Genomic DNA, 12799 nt, shown 5'->3' with positions numbered 1-12799 from the left:
GTGAAGGCTTGTGACCGGGAGCTGATGGAATCTGCGTGCACAGAGGGGCACGCCCATACCAGGCAGCCTGAAGTTCAGCCAACTGGAACTCTCTGGCTTGGGGCCTTCTGGTGACTTCACTTCTCTAAGACGTAGTTCCGTTTTTGTAGAATAGGAGTGAGTTACTAACTTACATGTGGTAATAATATATGTCAGTTGTTTAGCATTTAGTCAGTGTTCAGTAAATGCTAGCCACTGCTGTGATTTTTAAAACTGCCCCATGCTCCAGAGAATTGGCCCTTTCAGAGAATAACTAAACTACATAAATCTGCAAAAATCAGTCCTTAGGATAGTGGCCAGTTGTGTGGGAGCTGATGATTCTCTCTCCAGATTGTTAACTATCAGCGCCGGAGTTGAACAAGGTCTATGTAATAAGTCAGGTTTATTCGGTGTGTTTTATTCAGATATGCTCAGGGATACCGTAGGACATCTAAAAACTGAAACTATTTGAGAAATTATTTTAACTTAGTAGGCAAAATGATTTATGAAGCAATCATTTAGAACTAAGGTCCACTGAAGTTTTAAAGAGATTATGCAGAAAGACTCACAAATAGATTTTGGAATTCTGAGGTGGCTGAGTGTAACCAACCCTGAGCCTGACAGAAGTTGGTTCTGCTTGCTTCCCTCCCTGCATTTTGCCTTTTTCCTTCCCCTCATGCTGCTATTGGGCAAAACGCTTCCCTAAATATCTACTTTTCAGAACTCCTACTTTTATAATGATATTTTAAATTCAAATTTTGGACTAAAGGGCTCTCTTTTTTAATATCTTAAACATTGGAGCTCTTGGTTTCCAGCAGCACACTCAGTTATTTGCTCTCTGTCAACACTCACACAACACAGAGAACACATGTGTACACACAGCTCTCTCAGAACAAGACTCCACGTACCACCGCTAGCGATACGGCACCGGCACAGGCTCTGAGCAGCGTGTCCAGCAGGTACAGACTCCGTGTTGTGATGCTCCCATCAGGTTATGCCACCAACTCAAAGCACAGTTAGATTAATTGGTTTCATTTTTTCTTTTAATTTTTAGGGATGGCTTTTATTTATAAAACAAAATTGAATTTAATTGTGTAAGTTACCTGGTTCCAAAGTCAAATCTGCAAAACAAAGCATTTAGACAAGTCTGGGTTTGTTGCTCTCTGTCAGGGACGTGGGTGTGAGAGCCCAAACAGTATCCCGAAGGGGTGAGTTACCAAAGGATAGGACAGTACAAATAGGTTCCAGTTCACTCCAAGAACACAAAGCTCTGTTATCATTCTAATAAGTATATTGTAATTCACCACATTTACAAACTAAAGGAGAAAAATCATGATCATTTGAATAGATGGAGAAAAATCATATAGTACCAAGTAAAATTTGGTGAAAAGTGTGTCTGAAAAACCTGCGGCAGAGCATGCTTAATGGTCCAGTGTCAGATGTGCCCCCGGGGCGCGGAGGGAGGCCTGGTGCCACCCCTGCTCTCGTCAGCGTGGTGTCAGCGTGGCACTGGCGGCCTGGCTGGGGTCAGACTCCGAGAAGGAGAAACACAAAATGGAAGAAAGAAAGCTGCCTTTTTCTTTTTGCAAAAGTCGTGGTTGTAGATATAGAAAAATACAAAATAGTATTCAGATAAATTACTAGAATTCATGTCAATTTATCAAGGTAGTAGCAACAAGGTCAGTATGTAAAAATGATTGTATATCTTCCTGTCAGCAACAAAGAGTGAAAATTTAAAAGAAATGCCATTGATTGAACATTAAAATGTAATAAAATACATGCATGTCCTCTGTACAGAAAACTAAAACAGGGCTTGGCAATCGGAGGCTTGCAGGCCAGGTTCGGTCTCCCATCTGTTTCTGTTAATAGTTTTATTAGGACAGTCATGCCCTCTCATTTACGTGTTGCCTGTGGTTGCTTTTGTGCTGTAGCAGTAGAGTTGAGTAATTGCAACAAAGGCCATATGGCCCACAAACTGTAAAATGTTTGCTCTCTGGCTCTTTACAAAAAAAGTTTGCAGACTACTGCATCACTGAGCGATGTTGTAAAAACTCTAGCTAAATAGACGGATGTATCAAGTTCATGGATTGGAGAATTGATACATAGATTTAGTGTAATCCCAGTTCTAATCCAATAGTTTATTTATTTATTAGTAGAAAATGATACTTTAATTCTAATACTTATGTGGAAATACATAGGGCCTAACATAGTAAAGATAACATTAAACAAGGACAAAATTAGAGGGTTGATAATTGAGTACACCTGCATACTCAGGATGTAAAATTGCAGTAGTTAATGATGTTGGCTCAAGGAAGGACGAATCAGTGGGACGGAGGAATGTCCAGAAACAGCCCCACGCAGTTAGGGATCATGAGTTCCCTACAGAGGTGGCGCTGAGAACAGAGGGGAGTGCACCGTCGGTGAACAGTATTAGGTAACTGTGTCCCGATGCTGCCTCATGCTCACACTCACACACACACTCACACAACCACTAGGAGGTGGGTTGTAAATCTGGACATGAAAGGTAAAATGCTGAAGCTTTCAGAAGGTAACAGAGAGTAACTGTAAAAGAAATGAAAGATTAATCATTATGCTACAATTAATAATGTCTATTAGAGACTGCTTAGGAATATGGAAAAGTAAGCCTTTAGAATGTGAGAAGATATTTATATAAACATGACAGATTATCCAGATGTATAAAGAGCGTCTATAAATCAATAAGATAACCCCATTGAAAATAGGCCTTAAATGCATATAAAGGTACTCACTCTCATTAACATCAGGTACATGAAGATGTCAAACCCCAGTGACATACATCATACCGCCAGCAGAATGACCAAAATGTTTAAAATAGACAGCGAGTGTTGGTGCAGATATGGGAAACAGAACTGCCACAGCCTGCTGGTAGAGGTCAGTTCGTGGAGCCACCTTGGAATTCTGTCCGGCCTTTGACTGAAGCTGAATTCAGGGACGCTGTGGCCCAGCGTGTTCACTCCTAGAGTATACTCAGCAGGAATCATTCTCAGATACCCCAGGCCTCCCTCCTCCTAGCTACAGAGTAGGCAAAAGTACATTTAGGGTTATCCAGGGGGGAAATAATACAATAATAAAAAATAGTAATGCAAGAATAAACTCTGCCTTGCGTACTCACAGCTGGAAACCTGGTTTGCCCACCCCTGAAAACTGCTTCCAGGAGGAGGGCAGCGGCAAAGGGAGGGGCAGCGGCAGCGGGAGGGGCAGCAGCAGGCTCTCGGGGCGCTGGTCGGGCTCTGTCTCCATCTGGATGGGGTGCCTGGGGGGATTCATTTCATGACAGTTGATCATGCTGTCCACTTAGGATTCTTATACTTTTTGATATGCATTATACAGAATAAAATAGTATATTTGAAAACTTTGTTTGCTCTGGCCGGGTAGCTCGGTTGGTTAGAGTGTTATCTGATGTGCCAAGGTTGAAGGTTCCATCCCTGGGCCGGGCACATCTCTCTTTCTCTCTCTTTCTCTCCCCCCAAATTAGTAAATTTAAAAATTGTTTTAAAAATAAAAGACAAAAGCTGATAGGGGAAGAAGACATAAGAGGTAATATGTTTTGTAACTTCATCATTTTTTAAAGCCCAGTGTCCAGAGATAAATTTTTAAAGCTCATAAACAGCTATAAATATATTAAAAGATATAAACATGAAAATGTCTTCTAAAATCAGATGGCTAAAGGAAAGAGGACACTAATTATTATTGCTCAGGTTAGAGTGTTAATGCCATTTAAAGTAATAGATTAGGACAGTAATAAGTTTTATGAAGATATAGTTAATAATAAAGGTAACCATTAGAACAAAAATATAAATCTTACAGGTTATCAAAAGAAACACATATAACAAAAGATTTCTACCCTCAGGTAAACCAGAAAGCATATTATAAATATGATGACAGAACTAAGACTGACATATCCACCCTGTTGCTGCAGGCAGCTGGGTTAAACCCATCTAATAAGAGGACAGGACTCTCAGCAATAGACCGTGTTTGGCTGGTCCCTCTAAGTGAGTTGGACCGCCCACCGCTGAGGGTGGCTCGTTAGAGGACCGAAGGGCTCATTGTCTGGGCAGACCTATTGCTTGGGAACTAGTTGGTGTAGAAGAGATGCTCAGAACAGAGTAACATAGACAAAATAAAAAGAGCAGACAAGGAGTAGTAAGCAAATGAAGTTCTTTGAAGGAAAGCAGGTTGCACTTTGGGGCGAAAAGCGGTAAAGAAGAACGAGGATGCCTTGTGATGACAGAAGAAGGTGCAAGTCACAGTGGAGACTGAAACAGTGTAGTGTGTCGGTGCTCATAAAACAAGAGGTAGGAAATGCCAGAGGAAATGGGTCCGAGCACACCAGTATTAGAAGTACAGTTCAGTTTCTCTTAGACCATGAAGGCTTGGGTACACATAAATAAGCAGTATATAATTTTGAAAGTCCCCAATGCTTATATTAATAGAGAGAATGAATGACAGTAAGTAAACTAAACACCCCACTCAAGACATTAGAAAAGCAGCAGTAAAATAAACCTAAAAAAGGCCAGAGGAAATATTTGGTAATGACCAGAGTAAAGATTAGTGAAGTGGCAAGTAGTCAAAAGAAGGGAGTGTCACCCAAGAGCTCGTTCTTTCTTGGGGGCCCAGGGACAGGTGGGGTGGGGGGCATAAGCTGCTCACTGATCTAATAGATAATGGGAGAGGGAAGCACAAATACGTAGAACACGTGAGAAAGACCATCCATGTTCCAGAAGGAAATTAGTAATGTTCTAAGGTTTCCAGAATTGACCCCAGGAGAGAAAGCAATTTTAAACAGAACAACTACTAAATAAGAGATAAAGTTGAGTCTCTCTGCCACCTAAAATGTACTGGGCCGGGCAGCACCGAGAAATACTACCAAGCCTGTCAGCAGTGATGAGCTCTAGTGCCCTGAGAATTGTTCTAGGCGTAAAGAGGGAAAGTCTCCAAATCCTGGTTGTGAAGCATTGTGAAGCTGACACCAAACGGAAAAAGAAGATCAAATCTGGATCATAAATATCAATGGAAAAAATCTTACATGAAATATTGGTGGAAAATATTTAATAGAATATTAAAAGAATAATTCACCAAGACTGGGTTTATTTCAGGAATGCCAGCGTTCAGGAAATCTATTAATGTAATTCACTGTGTCAGTCGATGAAAAGACTCCTTTGATAATTTCTGTGCTGCCTGAAATGGTATTTAGTCAAATTCACCATTGATTGAGAACAATCTTTTAAAAATAAAGTAGGTGGAAGTATCTGCAGTACAAAAGAAAATACATCATGCTTAGGGGAAATGGTAAAAGGCATTCCCATTAAAGTCAAGAGTTAATGCAGAGTTTGCGGGGTGCCGGCCTTGGACCCGTCTGGTCCCACTGTTGTGTCCACTGCAGGTATCAAAAGCACATGCAAGATGATGGAAAGACACAAGGCTGTTTATTACAGCATTGTTAGTAATAGCAAAAGACTTTTTGTGACAAATTCTCTAAATTGTTACATGTTATAAAGTGTAATGCTATAGTTATTAAAAACAATTGGGGAGGTTCTGTGTTTACTCATGTGTATTGATGTATTTCCAGGGTACATTATTAATTGGGAAAAAAGTAAGCTAGAGACCAGTTTGGCATCAGAAAGCTCTTAACAGTACAGTGAGGGACGGACGAAGCACGCACTCCCCACTCCTGGCAGTTCTTCTCAGTCCCACTCTTCCATCCCGATTTTAATGTTGCTTGGTACTTCTGACTCTTCAGGGCCAGTGGGGCGTGACAGCAGTGGAGGAAGAGGAGGAGAACAAGAGGATTCAAGAATTTCAAGAATCTATACCAAAAATGTGTTCCCAGCTGCGAATATTGACACATTTCTACCAGGTACATATTAGAGTAAGAAAATGCTGTCCAGATTGCATTGCTCATTTTCTGTAATTGGCAGTTGGCTGTCAAAATGATTAAAAAGAAGTTATTTCAATAACGTAGTTGTGGGTAGTGCTCACAGTAGTTCCCAACCCCTTGGCTGCGACCCTTCCGGGAGATTCAGGTCTGAGTGCCCTGCAGTGCAGCCAGGCCTGTGGTGCCTGGGATGGTCCCAGTGTTGGGGGGGGAGGGGGGTGGGCACAGGCAGCTCTGGGAGGAGCACTGTACATCTCTGCAGCTCAGGCTTCTTTGTGAGCCCTGGAGGGACAAGGGCTCAGGAGCTATGCCAGGATCATAAATGCAAGAAGTTGCTTGTGTGTGGAGCTGAGTTGCCAAGGCAGCCAGGGGGCGAAGCTCAGGGAGAACACGTCTGCGGTGGCTGCTGAGAGGAGCTGATCGGCGGAGCCCCTGTGTGCTGCTCTTTATTTCCATTTTGTGTGTCTAGTTTCCGATCGGATCTGTTTGTCAGTGAGATCTTCATGCTGAAAATACAGATGAAAAGATTTTCATGAAGAATTTTTCCATTCCATTGGTAATAATTGATTAGAAAGACAAATCAAAGTTTTAAAAATTATGTTTTTGTATGTTAGAGTCATGTGGTTCAAAATTTAAAATGAAACATCACCACACTCTACCATGGGCATATAGTTTGCTTCCTGGGATCCTCATAGTTTTTTAGTTATATATTTGTCCTGAGCATATCTAAGGGGGAAATTTGTACCTTTAGCAAGTGGTCTTACTCTAACATTGACCTACTATTGCATTTTTGTTGAAAACGTGTTTCGTAAATGGTGGTAATGACTGTATTATGTTCTGTGCAGAAATACCTTTATTGGATTGTTTTGATAATGAACATTATGTTGTACATACAGTATGTATTTATATTTCTTAAAAATGGACACCAAATAATAGTTCCACGCTGTTATCTAAGATCGTTGTACAACTGCAGAGGAGTAATATGAAACTTAAAACTGTGTCCTGTGCTCGTTTCTGAAAGGGACAGTGATGGTTCCACATTTTCCTGATAGACTTAATACATTTTTTAAAAAGTAACCTTAATCAGCATAGTTCTGGTTTTCCCTCTGTTGCAGTCTTAATCTTCTCTGTAAATCATTGCCATTCAGATTTCTCTTCTCTCTGTGTCGGTGTTTGCAAGGGCAGCACTAGCAGCCAGCTGGCACGCACTGCTTACAAATGGGCGGCCAGAGTCCCAGCCCTGCGGAAGGAGATGGTCCACAGATTTCCTTGTAGTGAGCTTCACACATACCATGTTTCATCACTTTACAAGAAGTCACTGTGTATATTTTTAAATAACTTTATTTTTCACTTACAACTGACACACAATATTATGTTAGTTTCAGACATACAGCACGGTGATTAGACATGTATATTTTTAACAATGTAATTCCTTAAGGAACTTTCTTGTAAGTCTTCAGTCACCTAGAAAGACAAAGTGACACGCACACACGTACACACTATATGCTTGCTAGAGTATGAAATTACTCTTCATGTGTCTCCACACATACCAGCTCCCAGAAACTCCTCCAGAAGCAAGGAGAGGGAAAGTGGTGGCTGCTAGAGTTTGGAAAGGATTGACATGTATGGTGGTGTTTCGGTAACCTTTTCTGTTCAGATAAGGACTTTTCCAAACCTAAAAGTGTGGAGAGGAACCAGCAGTTCCTTGGGAGAGATAAATGAATGTCTGCCAGCTACGCCCTGTGGGACCCGAGAGGGGTGGAGTTTGTAGTTACTGAGGACCTCCTGCAACCCGGAGCAGGAGCAGTCAGCGATTTTGTCGTGTTGAAGTCTGAGTAAACTCGGACGTATATTGTTATCTTACGAAGTCCCCTGGGCGAGGAGGTGACACAGCCACACTCTGCCCCACCCTGTAGGATGGTGACTGCGAAAGGCATTGGGACCTTAAAAATATGGTGTAGAGCATGTATCCATTTTATATGTTTTCAGTTTACTGTCCCACCAGGGCTTTGTGATTAAATCCTCCTTTATAACTCCTATGAAACATGGAAAGTGTAACACTGAAGTTTTAAGATTAAAAGAACAGGACATTTAACATCAGTTGCTTTGCTGTTTTGATTATTCTTGTAGAACTCAGGGCAAAATGGAAACATCTATTGGTTAGCTCTTTTAGATAAAATTTATTGGCTGCCAATTCGTATTTGTAAAAATGGGCATCTCTCCAAATGTGGGTTCCATTAATTAGTTGGGTGTAAACTCGGGGGTTCCCGGAGAGGTTCTCGTCGCCCAGGACACTGCCATCACGGGTGTTTGTTTGGAAGGAGATAATAACCCTAAATGGGATTAAAATGGGGGACACATGTTTTGTGAATCATTCCTTTTTGCAATGACTATTTTATTACTTCTGTTTCTTTTTAGGGGATTGTGCAGCAGTTTTTGGTGCTGCTGACGACCAGTTCAGATGAAAGTCTCCGGTTCCTTAGCTTCCGGTTGGACTTTAACGAGCACTATAAGGCCAGAGAGCCCAGACTCCGCGTGTCCCTGGGCACCAGAGGGCGGCGCAGCTCCCACACCTGAACTGCCCCTGCCCCCTCAGGGAGCTGCAGATGCTGTTACTTGCATTATCTGACATAACGTTCACATTTAAATTCTCCAGGCAACTGGCATGCTGCGGGTATCACCATTCCTGCCCACAAATACTTCAGTGTTTCAATGGCATGACGTGTGGTCAAAGCAAAGTCATGTTTTTATACATTGGAGTTGAAAATATTTGTGATAGCACTAAATTAAATAGGCTGGTTTGCACTATTCACATTGATTTTTTAAAGTCTTCATATTTAAAAGATATCACACTTTGTTGAGGCTTCTTAAGCTCTCCATGATATAATTTATATTTGTCCCTTTTTTAAAAAAATCACGAGTTTCTTTTAGAGAAAATTGGGGCAATGGACACTCATCAGTTAAGATGGTAATGTCATTGGTATTTTTTTAACATCCTCATTAGAGGTAATTTTTGTTAATGCAATCAAATCTAAACAAAATGTCTCTACTGAGAAAATAGAGCATTTTATTTTGTTTCTTAGTGTTGTAAAATATTAACCTCTATAAGAACCTTTATATCTTAGTGCACTTACACATGTTTATTCTTTTTTTCTCTTCAGAGTTCACATTTTTTATATTTAGTTTACTCTTTCAGATAACTGCTAAAATAGCGTAGAACAAAGTAAGAGTGATGTGGTACAAAAACATCCTTAAACCTAGATTTTTTGAAACAATCAGCTGAAGCAGTGTGTAAATATGGATGACTAGAAAGTTAAAGTATTTTATTTTCAAAATTCTGATAAAGCATTGGGAAGAAACTGACTTGAATAATGAAGATTTCCTTTTTCCTTGCCTATTTTTTCATTGTAAATATTTATATACTACTGACCAGATGTTGGAGGGAAATGTTTTTGTAAAAATATCATATCAAGTCACATAAATCTGCCTTTATTATGTTGCTTAAGTGAAAACTTAGAAAATTAAAAGCAATTATGTTTCACACGTATTGGTTCCTTCTTGAACAGTCTGCAGAGACACAGTGCCCGTGCCAGAGTCGAGGGGGCCGGGTCAGCGGAGCTGGATTTAATGCGCTTCAGTGTATGAATTACTTCGTCAGTGAAGCCAAGAAATGCGACCGTGTGTAACTGTCACTGTAGAGTGGGAGGGGGTGGCACCACTCAGGGTTCACGTGAGGCAGGCGGCCTTTCATCTCTCTGGGTTCTCCGCCTGCAGATCTGACAAACCACGGGTCAAAGGTGTCAGCAGTTTAGAAAAGTTACATTGTTGCTGGCATGTGATTGGGCCCACATGGTTGTGTCTGTACTGAACATGTACAGGCTTTCTTTTTTGTCTTTATCCCCTACATAATACAGTATAATTATTTACATAACATTTACCTTTCAGTAATCTAGAGGTGATTTAAAGTGTACAGGAGGCTGTGCACAGGTTGTATACAAATACTGTGCCATGTTACATAAGCGACGTGAGCACCCTTGGGTGTGGGTGTGGGTGTGGGTGTGGGTGTGGAGGGGGGTTCCGGAACCAGTCCCCTGCAGATACCTGGGGATGACTGTGCTTTTAGTCACCTGGCATCCACATCGGATTCCTTTGGAGTCCTGGCTGTGCTGAAAGGAGTCCGTGCTGAAGGTCAAAACTTCTTAGGATTTGCATTTTATTTCAGCATAAAGTTTATAACATCAGAACTTTGAAGCAGGTTTCTCTATGCAGACCTTCCCAGAAATGATGGTGTACTGTGTGTCTCCAAGAGAAATTTCCCAAAGTGTTTTTTACCTTGGAGCCTGTTTGTATTTTATTTGAAGCTTTCTCCAGAGATAAGCCTCAGTAGAAACCACTCCAGAAAATTCTACTTTGGGGACTAAAACTTCATCTGAACTTAGGAGCCATAGGGTGATTAGGCCGGATTTGTGGGTTATGGAGGAGCTTCTGAGCGGGGGTCCCTGCGTGGAGCTGGGACAGTCCTGGCAGGGGCAGGATGCAGGTCTCTCTCAGCACGGAGTGGAGGGGCTGGCAGACAGAGCTGTGCACCACAGCGGGTCGGGGCAGCGCAGGGGTGGGGGTTAAATGAGGCCTCGGAAGAGCTCACTCCAGACCCACTGGAGAAGTCACTGAGGGACAGGCAGGCTGTCACAGAGCGGGGTCCCATCAACCAAGGTCAGCAAAGGGTTTGATGAGTGGGAGACCCCACACTGGTGATTGAGATGGGGGGATCAGCTCTGGAGGCAGATACCCCTGGCTTTGCCCTGGGAGGGGCACTTCTTCACCCAGAGAATGGTACTCACTCTAACATTTCAGGGCTGTAAAGATTAGAATGTTTGCATAGGGTCTGGCTCATAATAAGTTCTTAATAAATGGTACTCTTATGTTCCAGTAGAGTGAACTCTCTTGTCCTGGGCAGCTCAAAGTAGCTTTAATCCAGCTCTTCTGTCGTTGAGGATACCTCTTATGCCCAGGAAGTTCGGTTCCCATGGCTGAAGGCACAGATACCCTCAGGTTGGAAACACTCCCGTCCCTCACTTCCCATTAGGTTAATAGGCTTGACTGAAGAGGGGAGTGGGCCTGCCTTTCCTCCTTGGGTGTATGTCACCAGCAGAGTTCATGGCATTGTGATTTCTCTAATCCTCTGGAGAATGTGCCCTCCAGACTTGAACATACAGACAGAAGGGCACATACAGCCAAGTTACTAGTCATTTATTAGGAAAAGAGCACTTGCACCCAACAGCCACAGTCCTGCTGAGGCTGAAGCACCAGGGCTTCCCTGCACGATTGCCTCAGGCTCTGGTTGGCACCCCCCCCCATGCCCCCGCGTGCAGGAGGGGTGGTTTACATAGTAGTCCCAGCACCTGATGCTCACTCACCAGGCACCTCTTGCAGTTTACCTTTCCCTGCACAGCCACCTGGAAGGTGTTTCTGGGCCTGTGTCATTGGGGGACACCCAGGTTCAGGAGGTGAAGTGGTCTGAGGTCACCTGGCCCAGTGAGATCAGGTCACTAGGTCCTAAAGCCTGTTTGCCCCCCCCCCCCCCGGCATTAGAGCCCGCCCCAGCCAGGCTGTGACCTGTATAGCTGCCCAGCAGCACAAGCAGGGCTGATATCCAGCCCAGCTTCTCCCACCATGCTGGCCTGCCACCTGGAGGAGGTGTCAGGAAGGTACTGCCACTCCAGTTTCCTCCTGCTTTGCTTGGGGAAGGAGTCGAGGGCCTCAACACCCTGGGCCATCCAGCAGAGCTGAGCCTCTGCCCTGCTCAGAACTCATCCCTAAGCTCAGTGAGGGAGAAGCATGGTCCTGCCTAGTCGCTGCTGGGCTCCAGGGGAGGGCGGGGGAGGCAGGGGAGAAGCATCAATTACACACAGATCTCTCTGCACTCCGAGAATATACCTCAGCTTTCCAGAAAATTGAGTCAAATGGTATGGAAATTTGGCTAAGTGATTATGGATATTGTTCTGTGGACGTGTTGCCAGGTGTCTCTTCAAGAAGAGAAATAAATTTGTATTTCTCTGCCTTTATTACGGGTTTAAGGTTTTAATAAAAATGCAGCCAGGGAGTATCGCATAGCAACTTGCCTGGAGCAGAGATTCCTGTTGCTGACAAAAGCTTCAGACCGTCTTGTCGTCTTGTCTCGTGTGAGTTTGCGGGCTTCCATTGGTAGTCGAACCCTGTCCCCTGAGGGATACCACCACAGAGCCGACAGCCTGCATTTGTCCCCACCATGGGATGAAGGCCCAGCCCCCCCATCAGAACACTTTCTAGTCTGAAGTTCAGCTCAGAACTTGTATTATTTTTCAACTGAAAAAACAAAATGGAAGGCACATTTTATTAATATTTAATACACAGAGGCATGCTGGTGGCGTGACACAGCCTGTGTGTAGGAAGGACAGTGTCAGGAGTTGTCCCGAGAGGAAAGATGTGGGTGGGTGGGTGGGGGACGGAGCAGGTCCAGGAGGGGCCGGGGCCACTCTCTGACGGGCTTTAAGTTTTTGAAGAATATTTTTGCTAAATAAGGATATCTAGGTTGACACTTGCATCACTTTAAACGTTGTGTTTCATTATCTCCTGGCCTCCTTTATGTCAGATAAGAAGTCAGAGGTAGTTTCTTTGTTCCCCTGTCTGTACTATGTTCTTTTTTCTGGCTGTTTTCCAGATTTACCCATCATCCCTGATGTTCAGCAGTTCTACTAGGATGTGCCTTGGAGGGTTTTCTCTGTGTTTTTCCTACTTTGGGTTCACCAAGCTTCTTGGATTTTCATTCTCTATTATTTTGTCAATATTCTTGCTCGTTATTTTTTCAGCCTTTTTTATTATGCCCCA

The 12799-nt window shown here is 43.1% G+C and overlaps 1 protein-coding gene across 1 annotated transcript in view; it reads left to right on the top strand.

Moving 5' to 3' along the window:
• TUBGCP3 (tubulin gamma complex associated protein 3) overlaps positions 1–9473 on the top strand; it is an 89036-nt gene extending 79563 nt beyond the window's left edge. The window contains exons 21-22 of the mRNA XM_045821546.1: positions 5798–5914; positions 8351–9473. Of these exons, the coding sequence (XP_045677502.1) occupies positions 5798–5914; positions 8351–8509 (276 nt within the window). The 3' untranslated portion in view covers positions 8510–9473. The remainder of the gene's footprint in view (positions 1–5797; positions 5915–8350) is intronic.
• The last annotated feature ends 3326 nt before the right edge of the window (positions 9474–12799 follow it).

This window comes from Phyllostomus hastatus, unplaced genomic scaffold (assembly GCF_019186645.2).
Source record: "Phyllostomus hastatus isolate PE091 unplaced genomic scaffold, TTU_PhHast_1.1 phas_scaffold_46, whole genome shotgun sequence".
NCBI classification, from domain to species: Eukaryota; Metazoa; Chordata; class Mammalia; order Chiroptera; family Phyllostomidae; genus Phyllostomus; species Phyllostomus hastatus.
This window is presented reverse-complemented; position numbering and strand designations above follow the sequence as displayed.